The 27,830-nt window shown below is 43.1% G+C and overlaps 1 protein-coding gene across 1 annotated transcript in view; it reads right to left on the bottom strand.

Annotated features, from left to right (window-relative positions):
• LOC139442795 (uncharacterized) overlaps window positions 1-26,959 on the bottom strand; it is a 66,876-nt gene extending 39,917 nt beyond the window's left edge. Inside the window, exons 1-10 of the mRNA XM_071223686.1 lie at window positions 26,094-26,959; window positions 25,719-25,891; window positions 23,669-23,746; window positions 23,054-23,212; window positions 22,803-22,937; window positions 22,121-22,344; window positions 10,149-10,252; window positions 9,087-9,244; window positions 4,707-4,913; window positions 2,231-2,465 (exon numbers count right to left, since the gene is read on the bottom strand). Coding sequence (XP_071079787.1) covers window positions 2,231-2,465; window positions 4,707-4,913; window positions 9,087-9,244; window positions 10,149-10,252; window positions 22,121-22,344; window positions 22,803-22,937; window positions 23,054-23,212; window positions 23,669-23,746; window positions 25,719-25,891; window positions 26,094-26,880 — 2,260 coding nt within the window. The 5' untranslated portion in view covers window positions 26,881-26,959. The remainder of the gene's footprint in view (window positions 1-2,230; window positions 2,466-4,706; window positions 4,914-9,086; window positions 9,245-10,148; window positions 10,253-22,120; window positions 22,345-22,802; window positions 22,938-23,053; window positions 23,213-23,668; window positions 23,747-25,718; window positions 25,892-26,093) is intronic.
• Window positions 26,960-27,830: the final 871 nt, after the last annotated feature.

Below are 27,830 nucleotides of genomic sequence, written 5' to 3'. Positions count from 1 at the left end.
ACTGCTGAGACAGCCACACTCACTACACACACCACACTGCTGAGACAGCCACACTCACTACACACACCACACAGCTGAGACAGCCACACTCACTACACACACCACACAGCTGAGACAGCCACACTCACTACACATACCACACTGCTGAGACAGGCACACTTACTACACACACCACACATCTGAGACAGCCACACTCACTACACACACCACACTGCTGAGACAGCCACACTCACTACACACACCACACTGCTGAGACAGGCACACTCACTACATAAACCACACAGCTGAGACAGCCACACTCACTACACACACCACACAGCTGAGACAGCCACACTCACTACACACACCACACTGCTGAGACAGGCACACTTACTACACACACCACACAGCTGAGACAGCCACACTCACTACACACATCACACTGCTGAGACAGCCACACTCACTACACACACCACACTGCTGAGACAGGCACACTCACTACATAAACCACACAGCTGAGACAGCCACACTCACTACACACACCACACAGCTGAGACAGCCACACTCACTACACACACCACACTGCTGAGACAGGCACACTCACTACACAAACCACACTGCTGAGACAGCCACACTCACTACACACACCACACAGCTGAGACAGCCACACTCACTACACACACCACACTGCTGAGACAGGCACACTTACTACACACACCACACAGCTGAGACAGCCACACTCACTACACACACCACACAGCTGAGACAGCCACACTCACTACACAAACCACACTGCTGAGACAGGCACACTCACTACACAAACCACACAGCTGAGACAGCCACACTCACTACACACACCACACAGCTGAGACAGCCACACTCACTACACACACCACACTGCTGAGACAGGCACACTTACTACACACACCACACAGCTGAGACAGCCACACTCACTACACAAATCACACTGCTGAGACAGCCACACTCACTACACACACCACACTGCTGAGACAGGCACACTCACTACATAAACCACACAGCTGAGACAGCCACACTCACTACACACACCACACAGCTGAGACAGCCACACTCACTACACACACCACACTGCTGAGACAGGCACACTCACTACACAAACCACACTGCTGAGACAGCCACACTCACTACACACACCACACAGCTGAGACAGCCACACTCACTACACACACCACACTGCTGAGACAGGCACACTTACTACACACACCACACAGCTGAGACAGCCACACTCACTACACACACCACACAGCTGAGACAGCCACACTCACTACACAAACCACACTGCTGAGACAGGCACACTCACTACACAAACCACACAGCTGAGACAGGCACACTCACTACATAAACCACACAGCTGAGACAGGCACACTCACTACACACACCACACTGCTGAGACAGGCACACTCACTACATAAACCACACAGCTGAGACAGGCACACTCACTACACACACCACACTGCTGAGACAGGCACACTCACTACATAAACCACACAGCTGAGACAGCCACACTCACGACACAGACCACACTGCTGATACTAATTCATAAGGTTAATTGTTTCCAAAATCCACGCAAACAACATTTGACATAATCTGTTAACAGAAATCATGGACATAGAAGCAAGCCATGAGAACAGTGAAGATTATTGGCCATTCTGCTGAGTTACAACAAAGAAACAGTGTGAGATATAAATCATCACAACCACTGGGCTAAACCAATCTATACATTGCAATAACATAACAACATATCAGTGTGAACTGGCATCAGTTAATACGCCAGAAACTGATGATAAAAACACAAGTATTTTGATAATTTATGTAATTAGGTACACAACAGTCATTGTCGATGTACAAGTGGTGTAAATGGCAAAGGACAATTACTTAAACGGCAAACATGATCATCTGAAAGCTGCCGTTGATCAACTGAAATCCATAACTGACACAGTTTACAGCTGAGAAAGATAACTGAATGAACAGCCCCTTCTGGCAATGAAAATTGGCGCTAGTCCTGTAGTTCTTGCCAAGCTGCCCAACAGTAGTGATATAATAAGAACTAGTAGAAATTTGCCACTTTTTGCTATTTGTTACCATTATAAGGACTAGTGGACCCAAACTGTTAGTTTCTATTGTTGCCTTCAATAGTAGAGGAAAGCTTGTGGCCTATGGCTGTGGTCGGGAGCACTGTACAAAGGTTCAGCACAATCAACTGACCCCCTACCTGTACGTGTTCCAGTCTTGCCTGTCAGGAGCTTCCGCTGCTTGGTTTCTCCTGGGTCCTTGGGGACTGGATTCAAGCGGGCAACATCCTTGACAGTGATGAACATCTTGTGACATGCTGGAGCTAGGCCATCAGGCAGCATTCGGGGATTATTTGGGTACAGATGCAAAGATCGTGCTCCATTAAGGATGCCTTTGTGAATACTACGCTTAGAGTACTGGCTCTGGTTGTAAATCTATAACAAACATTCAGGCTATCAGCAACTTTCACTCCTTCCCCTTCAATATACAATGATGAAAGGTGATGACATGCATTGCAACACATTTTATTTAAAATGTGGGTGTGGATTTAACCAAATTGTGCACCATTTCCTGAGACTTGGCTGCAGTTACCTCAATGCTGACAGGTTTAAAATGTTAATATCAGGTAATCCAAACTGTTCTATTTTAACACCAAAGGTTATGATCTAAACTCTTTTTGGAATGGAAATGTTACAGTCAAGATTAATTTAGAAATATAAAAATGTGTTCATGAATATATATCAGCCTCTGGTAGATTTCCATATTCTATCTGTAAGTGCAGCCTTTCATTTGATCGACTTTTTACCTCAGGGATGATAAATGTGTTTTTATACATACATATTACCTTATAACTTACCCTAGACTGTACATTATAATTGATGACATTGTATGACATCTGGAATGGTATTAATATAAGTCTTTACTTGTGTACTGATCCACATTCACACATTTTGTGATATAAATATCCTTAAAACATATACATGTTGTATCGACAGTTTCTACCTGTTATCATTTCGCACCTATCACAGAGGGCTACATCCACACTCTACTGTTGTCATTTCACACCTATCACTGAGAGCTACATCCACACTCTACTGTTATCATTTCGCACCTATCACTGAGGGCTACATCCACACTCTACTGTTATCATTTCGCACCTATCACTGAGAGCTACACCCACACTCTACTGTTGTCATTTCACACCTATCACTGAGAGCTACATCCACACTCTACTGTTGTCATTTCGCACCTATCACTGAGAGCTACATCCACACTCTACTGTTGTCTATCCACACCTATCACAGAGGGCTACATCCACACTCTACTGTTGTCATTTCACACCTATCACTGAGAGCTACATCCACACTCTACTGTTGTCTATCCACACCTATCACTGAGGGCTACATCCACACTCTACTGTTGTCATTTCACACCTATCACTGAGAGCTACATCCACACTCTACTGTTATCATTTCGCACCTATCACTGAGGGCTACATCCACACACTACTGTTGTCATTTCACACCTATCACTGAGGGCTACATCCACACTCTACTGTTATCATTTCGCACCTATCACTGAGAGCTACATCCACACTCTACTGTTGTCATTTCGCACCTATCACTGAGGGCTACATCCACACTCTACTGTTATCATTTCGCACCTATCACTGAGAGCTACATCCACACTCTACTGTTATCATTTCGCACCTATCACTGAGAGCTACATCCACACTCTACTGTTGTCTATCCACACCTATCACTGAGGGCTACATCCACACTCTACTGTTATCATTTCACACCTATCACTGAGAGCTACATCCATACTCTACTGTTATCATTCCACACCTACCCCTGGGAGGTACATCCACACTCTACTGTTGTCTATCCACACCTATCACTGAGGGCTACATCCACACTCTACTGTTGTCATTTCGCACCTATCACTGAGAGCTACATCCACACTCTACTGTTGCCTATCTACACCATCACTCTACCCTGTCAGTGTCCCCTCTCTACCCTGTCAGTGTCCCCACTCTACCCTTTCATTGTCCCCACTCTACACTTTCATTGTCCCCTCTCTACCCACCCAGTGTCCCCACTCTACCCTGTCAGTGTCCCCTCTCTACCCTGTCAGTGTCCCCTCTCTACCATGTCAGTGTCCCCACTCTACCCACCCAGTGTCCTTGCTCAACTCTACCAGTGTACCCACTCTACCCTGTCAGTGTCCCCACTCTACCCACCCAGTGTCCCCACTCTACACTTTCATTGTCCCCTCTCTACCCACCCAGTGTCCCCACTCTACCGTGCCGCTGTCCCCTTCTATTCTGCCACTGCTCCCCACTCTACCCTTTCATTGTCCCCACTCTACCCTTTCATTGTCCCCCCTCTACCCTGTCAGTGTCCCCACTCTACCCTGTCAGTGTCCCCACTCTACCCTGTCAGTGTCCCCTCTCTACCCTGTCAGTGTCCCCACTCTACCCTGTCAGTGTCCCCACTTTACCTGTCAGTGTCCACACTATACCCACCCAGTGACCCCTCTCTACCCTTTCATTGTCCCCTCTCTACCCTTTCATTGTCCCCACTCTACCCTGTCAGCGTCCCCACTCTACCCTGTCAGTGTCCCCACTCTACCCACCCAGTGACCCTGCTCAACTCTACGAGTGTCCCCCTCACCTGTTCCTCCTTGCCCGCAGTGACCAGCATAACTATGCGCCCTTGTCTCTTCCTCCCTGTACGCCCCATTCTCTGCACCAGGCGGATTGGAGACTTGTGTGCATCGAAGCAGATAATCAAGTCCACATCCCCGATGTCAAGGCCTTCTTCACCAACACATGTGGACACTAAAGTGTTGTATCCACCTTCTCGAAACGCTTTCATTACCTGGAGGCAGTAATATTCCAAATGATAGAAATCATAGCAATCACAATATATACTGAGCCGGAAAAGAAACATCACCCAAAGTAACATTGCATGAAAAGTTGTCATTTAAATATCTGGGTAATTTTTGTCAAAGTTGCTAAAATATTGAATTACTTTGTCCCGAAAAATGAAATTTGATGATATAAAAAACAAAGCAGATGACAATAAAATTGATTGCCCAAACACATCACCGCAACGGCCATGGTAACCCGATGCACATAGTTCCATGAAAATTGAAATGCACATGCGTTCCCCCATTTCTTGCTCTATAAAAATCCACCCAGATTGGATAACATTCATTTGTTATTGAATTGCTACCACATGCCAAGATTAACAAGAAATCAGCAACACCAAGACTTGGACGATTGTAAGCTGGACAAACTGCCCGGCAAGTAGCCAATGCATTTCAAGTCCACGTAAGGACCATATACAGGCTCCAGCAACGGTACAAGACCACCAACACTACAAATGACCGACCACGTAGTGGAAGACCATGGGTCACCAGCCGATGCCAGGATAGTCAGATTGTGCGACAGCATCTTCAAGAATGCTTTATTACTGCTGCGGAGACTGCTCGACAGACCATGGGGACACACCAGCGACACATTAGTGAGGACACCGTGTGTCGACGATTGACGAGCAGACACCTCCACTGTCACAGGCCACACAGTGGACCCATTCTGACACCACGTCATCGCCGGGACGGTCTTCAGTGGGCAACACAGCACCAGCATTGGCTCAAGTGCCTATGGCCTTCATCAACCGCCTGATCCATTCCATGTATCGACGTTGCACGGCAGTCATCAATGCACATGACGGACACACGAGATACCTACTTGTGATGCAATTTCCTCAGGGACTAGTGTTGTGCTTCACTTTAAGAACATTTGACACTTTAATTTCAACCTGAATGATCAGTTTTGCCAAGTTTCATCTTTTTAATATGTCTCAAAGTATGTTTACAGTGTTTGGACAAATAAGGTTTCTCATATATCTATCCATGGTGATGTTTCTTTTGCAGTTCAGCATATTTAAACACATACTAATAAACATTTCATAATCTTTGCTTTCTTTCTTGTAATCTCTACCTTATACAAGACTACAAACAGACTACAACCCGTGCCTCGGCATCCACGAGTTATCCCCCTTGGACCCTATTCCTCATGTTCTACACTGGATGACATCAGATGTAGAGTACACAGTGGCGCCAACGGTAAGGCAGAGGAGGAGGACGGAGTAAATGTGGGCCTATAGGTGTAGCGTCAGGTAAGTATAAAAACATTGCATTTAATCAGAAATGCTCATGTTTTGCCTTATCTGCCGCTACACAGTACTTTATTTGACTGACAAGGAAGGCAGGCTTACCGTGAGTAGTGCCAGGCACACTGAAGAAGCACAAAAAAACTGTCCGGCGGGAAACCCAGCAGGTGACAGCAAGGTAGCGGCTCCCTGAACAGCAGGCAAGGGGATAAGATGTAGGTCAAGCCCTCTCGGAATAGAATGGTGGTCTGAAGAACATGAGTTGACAAAGCAAGGTATTCTGTGTTCGGCTCCAAAAGAGGGGGAAAAATGGGACCAAAACTTTACTAGGTACCAACACAACAGTACCAAGAAACCCAAGAGGGCAAGAGGGCAAGCTCCAGGTCATCATCAGGGCCAATTATCTCCGAAAGAGACAGGACGTGAAACTGCCGATCAGGATGGCCGGGCAGTGGGTTTTTGGTGATAAAGTCCCAACAAAGGCCAATGTGAACCAAGCTGTGAGGATACTGGTCGAATCGGACACGGGTCACAATGAAGCTCGCTAACACTAGCAGCTGTCCCAAGGGCTAGGGAGAAAGCAAGTCTTCAAGGTGAGATCTTCAAACGAGGCAGACACAAGTGGCTCATACAGGGCCCGAGGTAAATCCTGCAAAACAACATTGAGATCCCAAGCTGGGGAACGGATCTTTTTAGTCTGGTCCTCCAGTCGAAAACCTCGTACCATGGCAAAAAGGGCAGGGACCAAAGATAACCGGGAACCCCTAGCAATCTTCAGGACAGAATTGAGCGCAGCAAGGTATGTCGCAATCGTGGAACCAGACAGGTGTCAGGATTGGCGAAGAAAAAACAAAAAGTCAGCCACCTGTGGAACGGTAGCCTCCAATGGGACAATGTGCCTGGACAAGCAGAAGGTCTGAACCGACCGCCACTTGTCATCATATAAGGAACGAGTGGAGGTACGATGAGCTCAGGAAACATCCGCCGCAGCACGAGCTGAAAATCCTTTAGCGGTCAGTGACTTCTGGTGACACGCCAAATGTGCAGGCTGTAACCGTTGGGAGTCTGGATGCGGCTGTCTGGTGTGAGGATTGAGCAGCAGTTTTGGCCATGCTGGGAGACATAACACGGATTCTCCTGTAAACTGAAGGTGCCTGGAAAACCAAATCTGGGATGGCCAGAATGGTGTGACGAAAAGCAGATCCAGAGGACAGGTTTGGGCCGCCTTCTGAATGACCTGGGGGAGAAAGTGCGCGCTGAAGCCGACCCAAGACAGAGCGAGGCCTTCTACCTCCCAAGCAGCTGGTTCCGAGACAGGAGACACATACACCGGCAATTGATGGTTGCTAACCGTTGCATAGAGATCTATGTTGAGAGTCCCCAGGCGATCGCACAAGAACCGGAAGGCTTCCAGGTGGAGCATCCACTCTGTGGGGGACGGACAATCGGGTCTTGATAGGGTGCGACCTGGAATGTGATGGGCTTGGATCACAAGAGGGAGACCGTTGGCCAGATGAAACAGGTGAAAGGTCTGCACCAGGAGAGAAGCAGACCGAATCGACCCTTGCCTCTTGATGTAATACACCACGTCTTCATCAACAGGAGTGGAAAGGGTAGTGTTCCTTCCTAAATCTCTGAACTTGACTGCTGGTCAGGCAGTGTCATAAAAGCAGTGTCCAATGACCTGGCCACATCAGCTACCAACTGGTCACATGGGAGGAGAACTTCTCCAGACTCCAAAACTCTGTGCTCCACCTGGGGTGAGCCATGCAGGTATATCGGAGATGCTTCGTTATAGTCCGGTATAAAATGTCGCTCATCATCCGAAGGGTGGTGAGGTGACGTAAGGGAGGAGTCCAGATGTCTGGCGCCCTGTGCCGGGACGCCAGATGACAAAGCATGCTGGGGAGGCGATGGTTGGCAAGACGAAAGAACGTCATGGCGACTGTAGAGCGACCCATGGAGCTGGCGATGGTCCGGCGAAAGCTGGCCATGATCCGGTGAACACTGGCAACGGTCTTTCAATAGCTGGTGATGATACGGTTACGCCTGAGGACAATTCAGTGACAACTCTGTCCCGGCGATAGCTGACCACAGAACTTGACAAAGGCAGAAGTAGTGTTGACAGGAGTATGAGAGCAGCAACGGGGACCAAAAGAATGGCAGGACGAAGTATCTGATGAGGTGCGGGAAGGTGGAAGCTGGCAAGATCCAAGCTGACAGGAGGCAAAAGCAGGTCGTCTGGACGATGCTGAAGGAGTTGTTCCCAAAAGGCACAACACAGTGTGAGGCGCGACTGGAAGCAATTCAAAAACATAATACGCCTAATTAATAGGAATTATGTCAATAGAAAGCCATAATCAACAAAATAAATGAGAGATTCACATATAGTTTAAGAAAAACTATAGGAAAAAGTACAATAACGCACACCCTCATAAACACGACACGCATAAACACGACACGACACGCGACCAAGGCCCAAAACGTGCAAAGTTACGCAGCCCGATTAAAAATATAATTTACAAGCTATAAACCGCGAACAAACAGATATATCAAGCATGGAAAGGATATATGGGGGTAACACCACCTGAAGACGAAATTTGAAGATAATTAACAAGGTAAGTTGAACTCCTGTTCCTGTACACGTCTATACGTAGGGCAGACAGAGAAGAATATGAGGGAGTAGGCGCCAGGGGGGATAACTCGTGGATGCTGAGGCACGGGCTGTAGTCTGTTTGAACTGTCTCTTGGTTCTAGTACTGTCTGTTTGTATAAGGTAAGGAAGCACTGTGTGGCATCAGGTAAGGTAAAACATGAAATATGATTGATAACATTTCATCATTTCATGCTTAATACAATGTCAGGTTCACTGACTTTAAGCTGTTCTTTCTGAGTGAATCCCTTGGTTGATTTCCCTGTAGATGACTGTCCTATGAAGCTTATGGCCATTATCATGGGTCTGTGAAGGTTCAACATGTCTGTGATTTCCTGGACACTGTCACGGTACTGGGAGAAGATCATCACACGAGTGGCTGGGGAATACAGAAAACCTTCACATCAAAAGGTCTACAAAACATGATACTAACAAAATTGAAATCAAAACTACTGATATCATTTTTTGCTTTAAAAACTAGACTGAACTTCCATTTGTTGTAATACAGGGCCGATGACAATGTTTCAGTCTGCTGCCATTCATCATACGGGGTATTCAGTGCAAGTGACAAATACAAGAAGACTTGAATGTTCTCACATACTGTGCAATACGATACATATCATGATACTGTGCTCACGATTTGATGTGTATCACGATACTTGTAGGTACTTGTTAAGCTTCAAGCTTCAGTAAATATTAGAGCCAATGAAATAAAACTAAGCACATATTTTGGTCAAACATATTATTTGTTATCTCTGTGACTTTAAGGAATGGAGTCTATAATTAGACACTGCCTAGACACTCAGCAAATCAAATTATTCGGCATAGATGAAAGACTATAACTACTGTCATAAGATTCCATATGCAGTTGAGTGTATGACAGTGTCAATTGTGGCACAATGGAAGAAAATATATACGGTTTTACTTCTAATAAGTGTTTCATTTATGTAACAGTTATAAAAAGCAAACATTTAAGGTATGAATACATATTTTTTACTTAGTGGGTAACTTTGATCAATGCTTGTAATGGGAAGTAAAATCTCTTGTTCCAATGTATTGTCCCACCACTAGTTCTCACACATTTGAATAATAATTCCAAGTTCTCACAGTACTTTTTGAATGGTAACATATCTGAACTACATCAGGGTTCTCTGCAGTGTACATACCTCAGAAAAACACGTTTGAACCTACCCTGACACTACAGTCAATCTGTATCTCTCATACAAAGAGACTCTGCCCTGATACAACAGTGAATCATCATTCCTCATACAAAGACATATTACCCTGGTGTGATGTATTGAAGTGTTCCAGGGCGACCTGCTCCAGCTTCTTCATCTTGGGGTGACCTGACACATAGCTGGCCTTCTTCTGGGTACTGCTCCATGAACTGCACATCAAGTAACTACATGTGAGTAAGCAATACACTTAACTCTAGCAGAGTGAGTGTGTCATTTGGGAGGCCGACTAAACTTACTTACTAGGGATGTCAAGATTGATACAACTATCAATGTATTGCAATTGCCAAAGGCGAAATGGCAAAACTTCAATGTGAACTTAAAATATCAATGGTTGACATCAATGCCACCCTACAATATTGACAGTATTTATGGGCATCTTGAAAATAAAAACTAATGGTCATCATTACGTTGTCAATGCATTTCAAACAAATGTACAACTTGTTTGAAGACACATCTCAGTATTCATCTGAATGTGTTCATAAAAGACATGTCATAAAAAAAGAGTGGCACCAAAATCACCTCTGAATGTGTTAATAATTAAGTTAAATTAATAAAAGTTATTGTCAGAATTGATATACAAGAATTTCTGCATAAACAATGAAGACTAACTATGAAACAAGTAGCTATATTTCCACAATTGTTCTTAATCTGCAGCAAAAAATAAAAAGGTATTATTAATTTTACAGCAATATTGAAATTAAGCTGCAAACATTTTGAACAAATTCAGGTGTCAACAAGCTTGTGACCAACAAGCGTGTGAGGAACAAGCATGGGAAGTTTAAGCATCAGTGGTCCAGTTTCTAAGGAGAGCTAAGAACACATCAAAGAGAACTTAGGAGCATGGTCAAAAAGGGAAGGTCAATATGAAGGTCAAAATTGTAAATTTACATTAAATTATATATTTATATACTTATCCTATCTCATACTATGCACTTCTTCCTTCATCTTTTGATCTCTTGAAACATGCTTCAAAAAAGTTTCTTCAAAGCTGTCAACCACACCAGAGGGATTGAAGCATGCAATGACGAGAAGAGGAATGACTGACAACATCCACAAGAGGATCATTGAAACCAGTACCAAAACATCACATGCCTGAAGCAGAGGTTAGCGGCCTTACAGCGACTAGAGCTTCTACAGGCGAGGTACCTGCCCCTCCACTAGGTACTCAGTCTGGGAATCCAATTTAGTAGACAAGAGTGAGTGAGTGAGTGAGTTTGGTTTTACGGTGCTTTTAGCAATATTCCAGCAATATCACGGCGGGGGACACCAGAAATGGGCTTCACACATTGTACCCATATCGGGATTCGAACCTGGGTCTTCGGCGTGACTGGCGAGCGCTTTAACCACTAGGCTACCCGACCACCCCTAGTAGACAAGAAACACAGGAACAACAATTCCAATATTAAGTCTGTATATACATTATACGGAATACCAGATAGTGAGTGAGTGAGTGAGTTGGGTTTAACGCCACTTTTAACAGTATTCCAGTTATATCGCGGCGTGTCAGCTTAATGTGGGAGGAAAGCCCGAAGTGATGCAGGTCCCAGACGTTTACCACTTCGGTGAGACCCACGAGCACAGGTATGGTGCTGACAAACCTAGAAACATAATCGGGGTGAACCGGGATTCGAACCCACAATCATAGGTTTCTGGCGTGCCCAAGGGACGCAACTCTGCACAGCGAATCGCGGCGCCTTAGACGACTGGGCCACCTGTGCCCCCGAATACCAGATAGCAGATGCGAGTACCAGTATCATCTTTCTGCACTGGTATGAGGTCGTTGCGCCAGGTCTAAGGGACCAAACTGGTGGAGGCCCTGAATGTCAGTGACAGAGTTGTCACGGAAATAGTGGGAAGCAAAGACAGTATATGACTTCCAAAAACAGCCCTCCATGATGGCAGACAGAGTGCAATTGTTGTGTAAGGCCATGGCAGAGGCTTTAGACTCATGAGGATTGGACGTCACAGGAGGTGGCAATCCAGCGAAGGCATAGGCTCGTCAGATAGACAAACGAAGCCTAAAGGAAACTGTAGTAAGAGACGCAGATCTGAAGAGCCAGTGCAGCCTCAAGGTAGATATGGAACGCTCTAAACAGGCATAATAAAGATGTCTTCATGGTCATCTGGGCTCAGGATGGACGCCAACGTCGGGATGGTAAACAAGCGGTCTGGTTGTCCCAGAAGCTGATTCTCGCTCAAACTGGACCCTGGTAACATCAAGAGCAGGGATCTCACTTACACTTGCAGCAGTGTCAAGGGCCAGGAGAAAGACCATCATAAGGTGTCAGCAAGTCATTTTCAGCAAGCATTTCATACTCTGCAAAAGACAGACGACGGAGGAGGATGTTAAGATCCCAAGTGGGTGTCTGGAATCTACAGCATGTTTGGAAATCAATGTACTGATGGTTTCTTGTACAGCCTACAATCTGGCTGGCTGGATACTTAATCTGATTGGCATGGCTGGGGGCCGGTCTACTAGTGATAGCTTGATAACGGTGTTAGAACCTACACCAAAACAGCGCTCCTAATTGTAATAAAGAAATTGTTCACGAATATATCTTATCCTTACTTAGTACTCTAACTTCTAAATGCCTCTCAAAGAAGTTAGGTACCGGGTGGACTAAGGGAGTGGATACAGTCATGCCTTAAAGTGGCCATCCCACTGACATTGTTGGAGGACACCCTGACAGCAGAGAGGACACCCTGACAGCAGAGAGCTGTGATGTTGCCTTCATGGTGCGAACACTTCTCCTGAAAGAGTGTAACAGAACCTCTAATAGTAGCCTTTGGATGAGGCTGGGGAAGGGTGATGATCCAAGATGGCATCAGGTGGTGCAGGGGAACCATCGGGTTGTAGCATAAGGGGTAGGCACGCATATGATGATGCTTGTATTCACTGTGCCAAAAGTGAACCCTTTGACGAAAGACGAAAGTCTTGTCGCTGAGAGTGCAAGTGGTAGGAGTGGGACAATCCCAACAATGCCGACAATCCGAGTAACATGTAGAAGGAGAGTCATACCATCAGCAGAATCAGCATAGGAATCATCCTCTGCATGACAGCGATCGTCGAACAGGAGAGCTCAGTGTGGTCGGTGATGAAACTGTAGCTCCATTGCCATGTCGGTCAGTAGAGTGTCGATCCTGAGAAGGTCAATCCCCCAGACTTTAATCGCAAGTTCAAACCCAAGAGCGGCAATCCCTAGGCCCCGAACTTCAATCCTCCGATGAGTGATCCATGGAAAGGCGGTTCTGCAATGAAGCACGGCAATCCGTGTCAGAGATTAATCCAAGCTCTGTCGTTTCTTAGTAGAAGTAGCAGATGAACTTGCACGATCTATCCGGGGTGATGGCAAAACCTGCACCGTTGACATGGAAGCATCTGTGTCCTGCGACGAAGGGGTGAGCACGGTGAGGACTGGAACAACACCTGGAAGAGCAGGGGACAATTGTTGACTGGCAGCTGAAGGTCGGGGAGCGCTAGGAAGGTCGACGGTCAAGGCTGTCAGAGCTGGCTGGAATGCCCTCTTTAGAGAAAACCATACGAATGTCAGAGTCTGTTGGCTGCTCCGACGTAGGCTTGGATGCGGGCACACTGGGACAGGTGGCTAGTCTGATATGGCGGGAAGAAACTGTAGGAGATGTCATCTGTATCGAATGACAAGACAGGGATGGTAGAAGCTGGAGGAGGCCTCACAACGGAACTGGTGGAGGGGACAGCTGGCCTGGCGTCCTGTTTAGGCTTTTTATTCGGGGAAGACCTATGTTCCTAGTCCCGATGTAAGGTGCCAAAATCTACCCCCCTTCAGAGTATACCCGGGTAGATTCTGGGAGCTCCCAGAATATACCCCGGGGTAGATTTGGGGGACTTCCAAGAATCTACCCCCCTTTCCCAGAATCTACCCCCAGGGGGTATAATCTGGGAGTTCCCAGAATCTACCTCTGGGTATAATCTGGGAGCTCCTCCCAGAATCTACCCCCGGGTTATAGCTATAATCTAGGAGCTCCAAGAATCTACTGCAGCCCTGTTTGATTTAAACATTTTTATTTCATGAATGTACTTGAAGTTTTCTTTTGGGGGATGCATCTAACTCAGTCCTGATCTCTCCTGGTCAATTGCTGTAACAACATTGTCATCTGATTGAGTTTACATAAATGCCTATTCAGTACACATCTAAATAGTTTTAAAACATTCATATCCCAGAATCTACCCCAGGGGATATAATCTGGGAGTTCCCAAAATCTATCCTGGTGTAGATAATACCGGTAATAAATTGTTATCGAATCCAAAAATTCAAAATGTTGTTTTATACATGCAAAGAAGAAATAAATATTGTTTAAACTAATAAAAAAATACCTTACAAATAACATTGACTTTAACTCATTGTAGTCATCAAGTTGTTAGTTCGAAAGTTGGGTGTTGAGAATTGTGTGAGGAAATGTCTTACACTTATGTTATTGAATAAGCTTTAATATGCGTTGTGAATAGACCTACCTACTTTTGATTGCATATAAAATCATTTTGAAACCAACTTGTGTCTGTAAGTACCTTTGTTTGGGGAGGCATGTATCACAGTATAAAGAATATATTCTGACTATAGAAGACATCACATCATTAAAACCATCTAATTATTTATCCATTTAACATTCTAATTCTTCTAAATATAGTCAGATGGGTGTAATAAATTTCACGAAGCAATTGTCATTGTTTTAGTCAGAGTTTTTAGATTATTATCAATAACAAAAAGAGAAAAATAACATAAAATATGAGAGCAGTTTATTCTGAAAACCAATATCCATTGAATTATTTCAATGTCACTGGACATTTATTACAACGTCAAAGTGTTCATGGAGGTTGGTCAGATGCACTGCACCAATGGACAGCTTCTCAAGTGTGAATGATGCTGGGTAGCATAGCCATTTCAGCTCCTTTCCATGCGTATAGACAACAATGTCAGTTTGCAGAAGAGAAGCAGTGGCCCTAATCTCTGCATCCGTTGCCCAGACACCATTTTCGGCCATTCTTGACGAATTTAAGTATTTCATCACATTCTGCTGAAGGTAGTTTTCCAGCTTTTCCCCTTTCTCACTCATGTGTTGTACAACAGCATCTCTCAGGCGTAAGTGGGACGTCTCCTGACCAGTTAGGAAATAACTAATGGCACGGAAGAAGCAGTTGCCATCACCCTTGGTCTTGTGTTGTCTTTTTGGTGCCTCAAATTCTTTCTCTCTTCCAAAATAAACAGACTTAAATGAAGGTAAATGTAACTATTTAGAAAGTTCTCTTCTTCTTTGAATGGTCATTGGCTGGAAGCTGTAATGTGGCCTCTTGGGGCTGTTGCTGGTTGTGGTGCTGGGGTTCTTGGACTCAAGGGGACCGGTACGGCTGTTAGAACTCATAAACCTGGTGTGGTGTGGTACAGTAGGGCTGACAGAGCGTTTTGAACTGGTGTGGCTAGACGACAGCTAGGACTGGTTGAACTGGTAGTCTTGGTAGATCTGGTAGTAGGCCTGGTGTAGCTGGAACGACTAGCAGGTATGATTGGTGGGGAAGACGTCATGTGGAGTGTGTCTTTTCAAATTTGATCCATGGTATACATTGCGAAGCACTTGGCCATTCTTCAAACTCTTCAACTTAACATGTCCCTTGCCAAGCACTTGATGAACCTCATATGGTCCAAGGAACCTTGGCTCAAGCTTAGCTCCAATTCTGTTGATTCGACGTGAATTCTTCAGGTAGACTCTTGTCCCTAGCTCCAACTCATGATGACTGTTGTGTAGCTTGTCATGTTGTTCCTTCTAAATCTTCTTGGCCTTTGTAATATTGTTGCTGACTTTTGATCATCACTGATCACTGATCACATCTTCTTTTGGCATTGGAGAGTCCTTAATGTCCATCGGTAGTTTTGCCTTTCTGATGTACATGCATTCAAATGGAGTCATCTTGGTTGATGCATGTACAGATGTATGGTGGGCAAACAGAACTCCAGGTATAAAAACATCCCAGTTGTCTCCACGGTCGTTGACAAGCTTTGAGAGGGCATTCTTAAGGGTCCTGTTGTCTCGCTCTCGTTGTCCATTGGTCTAAGGATGGTATGGTGAACTGACTCTGTGCTCAGTTCCCAGCTTGGTCATAAGATTGTCAATTATAGTGTTGATGAATTCTGTACCTTGATCACTGATCAAAATGTCAAAGCAGCCAAGTCTGCCCACGGTCTTGTACAGAATCTGCAGACTTATCAGGATCTTATCTGGTCCTCTCTGGTCCTCTCTGTTGTGAAGTGACCACCAGTGGTTTGGTTGTCATGACAGGCCTCCAGTACTCCCTTAAGTCTTTGCTGTGGCAACACTTTCTTAGCGTGGTGGAACAAGGTTCCATTCTGTGCAGTGTAAGGCTTGGCAACTTGTCTGAACTTGGACTTCGCATTGGTACGAAGATCACCCATGAGCTTGTAGATCTCTTCTGGATAGCTGTGGTCAGATTTGGTCAGGTACCTCAAGACGTCGTCATAAACTTGATCATCCATAATTCAAAGTGGGTAAAATCTGTACTTACTTACTTACTTACTTACTTTGGAGATTTAACATGCGCTTTCCGACTGATGCGTATTTCGCACACGGGCCCAGCCAGGCCATTTAATGTGTTTCCGAAAGGGGCGAAAGTGGTGTGTGCAACCCAAGAGGGGGCTTTAGGGGTTGCTTATATAGAATTTGGGAATTTTGAGATTTGGAATAGATGCCGATGGGGTTGGGGAGGAGAACTAAGGGAGCTGGGTATGGTGGATGTTTGTTTGTTAAATGAGTGCGATGAGTGCGTGTTCTGGGGTTTCTAGTTGTTTGCAGTGTGGGCAGTTACCTGTAGTATGTTTTTTAATTTTTTTAAGACGGTTATTTAGGTTGGTGTGTCCTGTTTGCAGTTTAGTGATTACTCTGTCGATTTTTTTTGAATGGATGGAGAATGTTTGGTTTGGTTAGTGGTTTGCTGAGTACTTTTTTGATTTGGCTATTTGAGTTTAGATAAAGGTTATGCCTTTTTTGGTGATTTTTTGCTTGTTTACGCTTTTAATTTCTGATTTTGAGATTGGTAAGTTTAAGCCTATTTCTGGGATTTTGAGGGATAGTTTAGCTGCTTTATCGGCGTTTTCATTACCGTATATTCTTACGTGGGCGGGTATCCACAAGAAGGTTATTTGTTTGCCTGCCTTAGTTAGGTCGTTGGAGCTTTTAAGTATTTGATTTAGTAATTTAGGTCGGTTTTTGGTATTTTTGTTTTGGAGGGCTTGCAGTCCACTTAGGGAGTCGGTAAGTATTAGGATTTTTTTGTGTTTTTTGGATTCTTGATTATGGAGGGCTGAGGCCATGCCCATTAGTTCTGCTGTGAATATTGATTGGTTGTTTGGGAGTCGGAAGGATTGTGTGGTTTTAGTTGGTTATGTGGTATGGACTCCGAAACCTGTGTAATTGGAGGTCAGATCTGAAGATCTGTCCGTGTAAATGTGACACCAATTTGTTAAGTAAGGGGTGTTTACGAGCTAGAGCTTGGTTTTTGGGGCTGATATTTTGGTTTATTAAGTTTTGGATGAGAGGGTTTGATTGGGACGCTGTTTGATTGGAATCTGTACCTTTGCATTTATATATATACATGTGTATAACCTTTTCAAATGAGTCACATTCTCATCTCATATGTGAGATTTCTTAAATTATGATTACTGTTTGGAAAAACTGGTGCTCCCACCTTTGTCTTCTCAATTTAAATAACAGGATATGCATGTTTTAAAACTAATTAGATGTGTACTAAAAAGGCATTTATGTTAACTTAATCAGGTGACAATGTTGTTACAGCAATTGACCAGGAGAAATCAATACTGAGTTAAGATGCATGCCCAAATAGAAAACTTCATGTACAATCATGTACGTTTATCATCTAACATGTGAGATTTCTCTAATTATAATGTATACTGTTTGGAAAAACTGGTGCTCCCACCTTTGTCTTCTCAATATAAATGAACAGGAAGTGCATGTTTTAAAACTAATTAGATGTGTACTGAATAGGCATTTATGTAAACTTAATGAGATGACAATGTTGTTAAAGCAATTGACCAGGAGAGATCAAGACTGCCCTCCATAATCAAGAATAAAAAAAACACAAAAAAATCCTAATACTTACCGACTCCCTAAGTGGACTGCAAGCCCTCCAAAACAAAAATACCAAAAACCGACCTAAATTACTAAATCAAATACTTAAAAGCTCCAACGACCTAACTAAGGCAGGCAAACAAATAACCTTCTTGTGGATACCCGCCCACGTAAGAATATACGGTAATGAAAACGCCGATAAGGCACTTAAACTATCCCTCAAAATCCCAGAAATAAGCTTAAACCTACCCATCTCAAAATCAGAAATTAAAAGTGTAAACATGCAAAAAATCACCAAAAAAGGGCATAACCTTTATCTAAACTCAAATAGCCAAATCAAAAAAGTACTCAGCAAACCACTAACCAAACCAAACATTCTCCATCCATTCAAAAAAAATCGACAGAGTAATCACTAAACTCCAAACAGGACACACCAACCTAAAAAAAACACCTAAAAAAAAACACACTACAGGTAACTGCCCACACTGCAAAACTAGAAACCCCAGAACATGCACTCATCCACTGCACACACTACCTAACACATCGAACAGCATTACAAACCACCCTCAATCTAAACAAGGCTCTCACTCTAGAAGCAATACTAAACCCACAAAATAAACTAGAAAACTTCAAGGCCTAGGCGTATTCTTAATCAAAACGGAACTAATAAAACGCATCTAAAAACACAATAATCTACCAAATCAAAATCACATAAACAAACAAACATCCACCATACCCAACTCCCTTAGTTCTCCTCCCCAACCCCATCGGCATCTATTCCAAATCTCAAAATTCCCAAATTCTATATAAGCAACCCCTAAAGCCCCCTCTTGGTTTGCACACACCACTTTCGCCCCTTTCGGAAACACATTAAATGGCCTGGCTGGGCCCGTGTGCGAAATACGCATCAGTCGGAAAGCGCATGTTAAATCTCCAAAGTAAGTAAGGGCTGCAGTAGATTCTTGGAGCTCCTAGATTATAGTTATAACCAGGGGCAGATTCTGGGAACTCCCAGAGTATACCCCCGGGGGTAGATTCTGGGAAAGGGGGGTAGATTCTGGGTATACTTTGAAGGGGGGGTATACTTTCAGACTTTACACCGGGACTTGGACCAGCGGTCAACATCCCACTTGTGGCACTTAGAACATCGCTTGTCTTGACTGCAACAGCTATGTCAATCACAACAACAGTTATGAAGATCAGCAGTGGAATAGTGAGTGAGTGAGTGAGTGAGTTGGGTTTAACGCCGCTTTTAACAGTATCCCAGTTATATCGCGGCGTGTCAGCTTAATGTGGGCGGAAAGCCACAAGTGATGCAGGTCTCAGACGTTTACCACTTCGGTGAAACCCAGAGCACGGGTATGGTGCTGACAAACCTAGAAACATAATCGAGGCTAACCAGGATTCAAACCCACAATCATAGGTTTCCTGCGTGCCCAAGGGACGCAACTCTGCACAGCGAATTGCGGCGCTTAAGACGACTGGGCCACCTGTGCCCCCAGCAGTGGAATAAGTATGGTGACAATGTAAAATGTATTCTCTACAACTCAATACACGTCTCCACAGGGTAGGGATAGGAAAGAGAATGATGTGGCAGGGGTAGTCAGGTGATCATATGGTGTAAGGATGCAACCCACATGATTACAGTGTGTGACCCATTTGTTGGGGTGGTGATCATGGTGTTCATGGGATTTGTTCATGCAAAATGCTTTTAGCAGCTGGAAACTTTGTTTTAGGACGTTAGGATCAAAAGAAAAAGGAAGAAATGCATAGTGTGAGATAGGATAAGTTTACAAATTCATAGAATATGAGTCTGACTGCTCACTACACATACACCACCTTTCTTTTGAAAAGAAATGGCTGAGTAATTGCCACAAAAAGATTGAAAATCTTCAAGAAACTCTTGAACAAATTTAGGTGTGATCAATGGGTGTAACAAGCATGTGACTTTCAGTCAATTGAGCTAATAATAAGAGGTACCTCAGGAATTTCAAAGGTGTTACTCAAAGCTGGCTTCTGTCTGTAGTAAGTAGGATGTTGGAAATAGTGTAAAACAGATGATAATAAACCACAGGCGAAATTGTTTGACAAACCAAATATCCGCCACTGTGGGGGTTCCACTTACTGGGGTTAAAAGAGGTTCACTGTATTTGATGGGCTGCACAATTTCCAAGAATGGTAAGGTGCCAAGTCCGCCCAAGGGGAACAGGCGGTTTATTGGGGGTCTTACACCTATTGTTATTGGTACACTTTCACCCAAGTGTGGTGGTAGTCGGGTGGGCATATCATGTGTGAGAGAGGATAAGTATATAAAGATACAATTAATACTTAAAATTCCAAATTTTGAAACTGATCCTATCCTATACATTTATCTCACGGTTGATACCCTAGCCTGTATAGACTACAACCATGAGAGTACACGAGGAAGCTGGTGAACTTGTGATGAGTGGAAAAGAACACTCGATTGAACAAAGTTGGCGATCCTGATACATTACTCGATCAAAACAGCATGAGATTGGAAATATAAGCCAAACATGTTTCACATATGTCGTCATTCAAGAAATGACCGCATAGCTGTAAACAGTTAAATGCAACAGCTGACAACTTAAATGAACTCTGGTTTTTCTACCGGTATCGATTCTTCAAACATGTCGCAGTGCTATATCCATGGGAGAATAGATCAAACTTGTTCATCATTTCTTTTAACGTTACATCAAGGTTATCAAACACATTCGAGTATATGAGCTGAGCCAAGACATGAAGAGGAATGATCAACAATATCTGTAACCCTACATCACATACTTATCCCCTTCACTCTGGGAAGCGTTGAACATGGAAGCAATGTGAACGTTCGTATTTAAAGGAACGTTGAGAGCATTGGTCCAATCCTGATTTCAGATCCTTAGAGCATCCCTTAGACCCCGGTCATCAATCCCGTATGGCTTCGTGAGCGTCCTTGGAAGGAGCGTTCAAATCATCGTTCTTCCAATGAAGATTCTAGGAACAGGATATTGAAAGCAGGAGTGTTAGGGGCGTTCGTCGAAGTCGATGACGGAGTAGATTCAGGAACGAACGGTAAGGAGCATGGACCGAACATCTTGGAGAGGACACTGGTGAGATGTGAGATTGAATTGATGACACGACTTTTGTTTTCTTCGACGATGATGTCCTTGAATCTTTTGATATAAATTTGCGATCTAGCATCCGTCTATGCCATCTCTGGATGTTGATACGGAAAGCAGAATCATCTAAAGAATGACATTCAGCACATCTAAAGTACATGGGCCACAGCAATAACAACAAGTAGTTCCAATGTAGAATAGGTATGTCAACATTTATCACAGGCTGGACTAAGTTTATCCTTCTTCCCCATGTTGAAACTCTTTCCAACCGCAATAAGTTTCACAAACAACAAAAACAATTTTCTTGGTGCAAGCAATATGTCCAATATGAGGAAGCGTTGACAGAGTTGATAGAGAGCCATGTGGTCAAACATGGAAGGTTACAGTACATCAGAGGCATCTAATTCACCAAGTTGAGGTCGTAACCATGGAGTTGTCAGGGGTGTTCGGGAGAATGTTTTTTTTTATTTAGAAACTTGAAACAGGATTCAAGCACATTTTCCACATAGGATCGAAGAAAAAAGAAGATATGTATAGTGTGAGATAGGATACGTTCAAAAGTTTAATATTCACAACAAAATTGCAATCTTTTTTTCAGTTTACTTGCCCTATAAGAAGTATCATGAAATACTAGATATATATGTGCCCATAATATTTATACTGATACCAACGCTGAAATTAAACGACAGGGAGTTTTATTTTTGTACAAATCAAGTACAGTGACTTTTGACTCAGCCCCAAATAATCTGTTATTATACACACCTGTCATCTGCAGCATACTTTGTTTTAAGGATGTCCATGATTTCAAGGAAGTTCCCATTCTTCATGAGTTCTGTTTTGGTACGACCATAACCTTTATCCCTGTTGATGATTCCATCCAGGAAGTTGTAGAGAGACCGGAGACCATGCAGTTGCAGCAGTTCATAACCATGGTAGAGGCTGAGAGCCAGGGCAAAGTCACCCTCAACCACACCATACTGATGGCTCTGACGATCAACACAAGAAATAGCATTCATTATTCACTTTAACAGCAAAATCAGAAAAAGGGAAATGACAGCGATTCCACAAGTTGAAACAGCAGTTAGCAAATTAATTCAACATAGACCAGAGAATATTCATTCTGAAGGTTTGCAATTCAACATAGACCAGAGAATATTCATTCTGAAGGTTTGCAATTCAACATAGACCAGAGAATATTCATTCTGAAGGTTTGCATTTCAACATAGACCAGAGAATATTCATTCTGAAGGTTTGCAATTCAACATAGACTAGAGAATATTCATTCTGAAGGTTTGCAATTCAACATAACTCCAAGACACACAGTCAACATAAGCAGGATAAAAGGTGCATGACACTTGCTCCCTTGGCTACTTTTAGGATGAATTGAAAATAAGTAAGCTTATGATGAGATGTTGATCAATGAAAGAAGAATATTTGTACATACAGGCATACTTGGAGGAGGGTTTTGTCGGAATGCCTCCCTTGCTTTCAGTATAAAGAACTTGGAGAGACTTGTCACCTCCCGCTGGCTGTAGAGAACTTGCTGATGAGTCAAACGCTTGACCACTACACTCATCACCTGACAGTGGAGATAAATGTGTAGGGTTTGTCAAGGCTTATTAATATTAGAATGTTTAGAATGTAAGAATTAAGCAGAGAAAAATTATATATATATTCCAAGAGTGTTCCACCCACCTGTATGTACTTCTTCTGTATCATTAAAAGTTCTTCTCCAAGTGCTACCACAATCTTCTCCACCTTCCTCTCATGAGTGTAAGGCTTGATGTCAATACACTGTTCCGTCCTCAGTTCAATGTGTGACAGGAGCAGGTTTGTGATGACTTGCTGCACAGCCTGCAACAGTACATCCCAGCCAGACCATGTACAACATCTTCAACACATGTACAATCCATATGGCCCATAAAGTACAATATATTTTCATTAAAAAAAATGATTTACTAGTGTACACGACATACTAAGAATTATTTCTTCATGAATAAATATTGGGAAGAAATTCTCTTTTGTGTATGGATTCACACTACATGTGTAAAAAAATGTGAGAATGTATAAAAGCCAAATGGATAAAGTGCAGTGGACAGAACTTAAAGCTCTGCACTCAGCAATACTCAAGCTATGTGATGGCAGCCTGATTGATATGGTGAACAATGATCCATGTTGTCAGGGTATGATGATACCCAATCAACCAGGTCACCAAGCCTGACCACCGATTCAGTAAGTCACAATGTATGACTAACTGGGGACAAAATCTAATCCAAGCAAGATGTACCTAATGGCACATGGCTTCCTGACCTTGAGATCACTTCCAGGGGTAGCACTGAGAGCTACAACCCGAAATTCCCTTGTATATTTCACCAGTTCCCTCACAACCTGTAAAGAAGAAATACATGGAAACATCCAAATGTGGCACAGTACATCATCTATAACAATAATACAAAATAAATTGCATCAGGAGCAATAAACAAAAACAACTAAACAGATAAGACCTAAAAAAAGTTGGAGACAACCAAAAAAATGAATTGTTGAAAACCAAACAGGTCCTGATGTCTGGATGCAACACAAGATTTTAGCCATACATTTACTTCAGTGGCCAGGCTGCTGGGAGTGAGGGGACAGCAACTCAGGTGTATCATTGATATCACTCTCCCCTTCTGGACTGACGCCTTTGTTTGAGTCATCTCTCTGATAATAGATTCACTAGCATAATCTTAACCCGTTTTACAAATTTCTCAATTTTCACATGTCATCAACAGTCATGTGAGAACACTTAATGCTGCCAATGTGTATTCAGTAAGTAGCTTGCACTATTGATGTAAGGTGTGCTTCATAATTAGGCTTGATTGGATATTGGCAGTTATTATTAAGAATCCTGCCTTTGATGTAATTGCATCAGTCGCAGTGAGGTGAGTCAGTTGTGTGTGAAGTGTGTTGAGAGTTGAAAGTTTCATGAGTGTGGCCATTATTTTGTATTCTGAATTGTTCAAGTCATCATGGGAATTTTATGCTTAATTTGGATGCTTGGGACTCCCAAATGAGTTTGAGACAACCAGGAATTCAACACATCCACTTCGATAGACTCAGGTATAAATGATAATAAATATAGAAGAAATTCGCAAGAACTTGAAGGTGAGTTTGAGACAACCAGAATTCGACACCTCCAAGTTTTACACAACATGGTTTGACTATACTTGACATTTACTATGAGCGTGGATATATAAAGTGACAAACCAAGAATCATAATCAGGGTAAATCTTGGACTCAAGTCTATGGTCACAGTATTCTGGCACTCCTAAGGAATGCAACTCTGTACATATAATCATGGCACATCAATCACTCAGCCACCCATGCCCCCTCAACCAGATAGTATAAGTGGTAGCAGGATCACGAGGGGTACATGGGGTCTTATGCATCCCGAGTTAGGTTTTATACCAAGAGCCAGAGGTACCCCGAGTGATCCTGCAACAACTAATTTATCTTACCCACATGTTTTAATGTGACATTGTAAAATTGACAGAAAACTGTTTGAGCTCATGTTAACTTGTGCTATGTCACATGTCTTCCATTGACTCGGGAAAAGCGAGTGGCTTTTTGCTTTGAAGCATGGTATAAGAGATTTTTTCTGCCTCTCAGAAATACATGTGCAGCCTTCATTGCTTGTGGCAGGGTATAAGAAATCTTTTACCCTCCAAGGCGGGTTACACAGCATTTTATCAAGATCACATGGGACAATCTCAACTTGTCATTCTGACATGGAGGTATGATAAACCCATTTATTGATACCCATAACATCTGTGCAAACTGAGTTAAATGTATGATTTCTCCGTTGTTCTGCAGATGGCTGGTAATGCACGAGAGAGCTAGCTGTAGTAGTATCCTAAAAACACACATGGTTCATATAGGAAGTGAGTTGCTATTTGCCATTTCAGAATGTTCTTTTGGTTTTTTTTAGAACTTTTAATTGAGAATTTGTCAAAATATGTTTTCAAAGCATAGTCGCAAGTTTGAAACTAGCGTCAGAAAGCACAAGAGAGATGCTTTTTGTTTGGCTAATGTCGACTTCTTGTCAGTCATCTCATTGGTCGGTCTAAGTTCGCGAAAGGTCGCTCTGACATGACCCATAATGGGATATCCTCAGATCTTTGTTTAGAGGTAGAGAGAACTAAGATCTGAATTTAATGAGATTGACAACACATTACAATTCATGTCACACATTGTAACCACTTGATCTCTAGGATTTGTTGATAGATTAAGCAATGACAAAAGCAAATGTGAAGAGTATTTGTGCAGTTTCCCAAGTAATACAATATAGCTGATCTACACAATATATAGACCATCATACTACCTGACAATAAGCATGGTTTCCAAGTGCCTTGTGCGCCTCATCAATGACTAGACACTTAACAGTGTCAGCGGGGCAGGTGCCCCGACTCAGGTCATTGGTTATGACTTGAGGGGTGAGAAAGAACACACGTTTCTCCTTCCATGTCCTCCGCCTCTCTGCTGGGTTCATGTTGCCTGGGTCAATAAGGGTAATATTATACTTAAGAATTTAAAAAGCTGCAACCAATTATTACAAGCACAGGTTATTAAGGAATGAAATTATATATTATCTGTGTCCGAGTCACTTACACAAGGAGTTGGGAAACAGTAAACATAAAGCAGTCAATATTTAAACAAAACAACAAGCAAAAATATAACATGTACAGTGTATAACTACCTGTCATCTCAGCAGTGTCCTCTGGGGGTATGCCCATAATGTTATAACAGGCATGGATCTGTTGAGCTACCAGGGGCTTGGTTGGGGCCATGAACACTATCTTGCACTGTGGGTACCATCGGTAATAGTTGTACATGACAACAGCAGCTATGAAAGTTTTCCCCAGGCCTGTCGGCAAGGTGACCAGAGTATTGTTGTACAGACACTGCTGGACAATGTTGAACTGGTAGTCTCGGACTTGGTAGTTGGTTGGGTAGATCCACAATTGGCCGGCTTGCTTGTCAAACCCTGGCAGATCTGGTATGTGTGACAGTGAGACAGAGCTGGGTGGAACATGGACATCAATTTTCTCTGCTCCAACAGACAAGTTTCCCTCTTCAACTGATTCATTGTTGCCCTGCACTGCTGTAGCCTTGTGACATGTGTTGAACAATCTGGATGATGATGATGATGATGATGATGATGATGATGATGATCTGATTGAAGTATTGGCCTTTGAGAAAGGAACGCTACTCTGTGGATACTTGCTTGAAATATTGGGTTTGTCACCATGTTCACCGCAGGTAAAACCATTTATGTTTGCAGTCTGTATGCTTTCATCCAAAGCCTGAATAAGCAGGGCATCATCTTCATCAAGGTCCTCATCACACAAGTCAATCACATCACCATGACCACCAACACTTGAAGTGTGCAAGGAGGCTTTTGTATTTGATGCCTGCTTTTGAGAAGATTGTCTGTTACCATGGTTACCCCAGCTTTGAAAAAGGGTTTTCTGCTTGCTGTTCATTGTTTAATATGCTAACTGATATGTCCATCTTGAATATATGTCAAGAATTTCCGCAAACAACACTAACCCAGGTGGTAATAGTGTCATTGTATATATGCATGATGTTCAGGTCTAACACATGCAATCCAAGTAGACATGTCTTTGATCACAATAAGTCAGATCACCCCACTGAAAGTACAATGGAAAAGTATATTTCATTTGTTTATATTATAACACCTAAATCAGGCCATATTCATGAGTGTATCTCATCTCCTGTAAAATGCCACTATGCTTGTTGTAAGAGTTGACTAACGGGATCGGGTGGTCAGGCTTGCTGACTTGGTTGATGCATGTCATTGTATCCCACTTGCGTGGATTGATACTCATGATGTCAGTTACTGGATTGTCTGGTCCAGACTCAATTATTTACAGGCCGCTGTCATATATAGCTGAAATATTGCTGAGTGCGACGTTAAATAACCCAAAAAAAAAAATGACACACGAGTCCTGAATTCGATTAAGCGATAAAATATCTTGCTTAGATTTGCATAAGTAAACAGTCAACAGGGTGTGTGAATTACGGGATTTACCGATACTGCAATAATATAAGAATCATACTATTATAAGTTGTAGCAAGTTCACGAGGGTTACATTGGGTTTTATGCGTCCTGTGTTAGGTTTTATACCACTCACCCCTCGTGATCCTGCTACAACGAATTTATCTTACCAATATGTGACATTGTTAGAGAATAAACACAAATTCAAAATTGATAGAAAATAGCTGTTCGATTGAGCTGAAGTTAATTTATGCGATGTCATGTGAATTCCATTGACTCAGGAAAAGGGTGAGGCTTTTCGCTTTGTTTATCTCTCAGAAATACACATGGAGCCTGCATTGCTTGTGTGGGGTATAACAGATGTTTTGCCCCGCTGAGAAATATATTCCCCTACAAGGCACAGTATTTTATCAA

Source organism: Haliotis cracherodii, unplaced genomic scaffold (genome assembly GCF_022045235.1).
Source record: "Haliotis cracherodii isolate W230 unplaced genomic scaffold, xgHalCrac1.p SCAF_5, whole genome shotgun sequence".
In the NCBI taxonomy this organism is placed as follows: domain Eukaryota; kingdom Metazoa; phylum Mollusca; class Gastropoda; order Lepetellida; family Haliotidae; genus Haliotis; species Haliotis cracherodii.
This window is presented reverse-complemented; position numbering and strand designations above follow the sequence as displayed.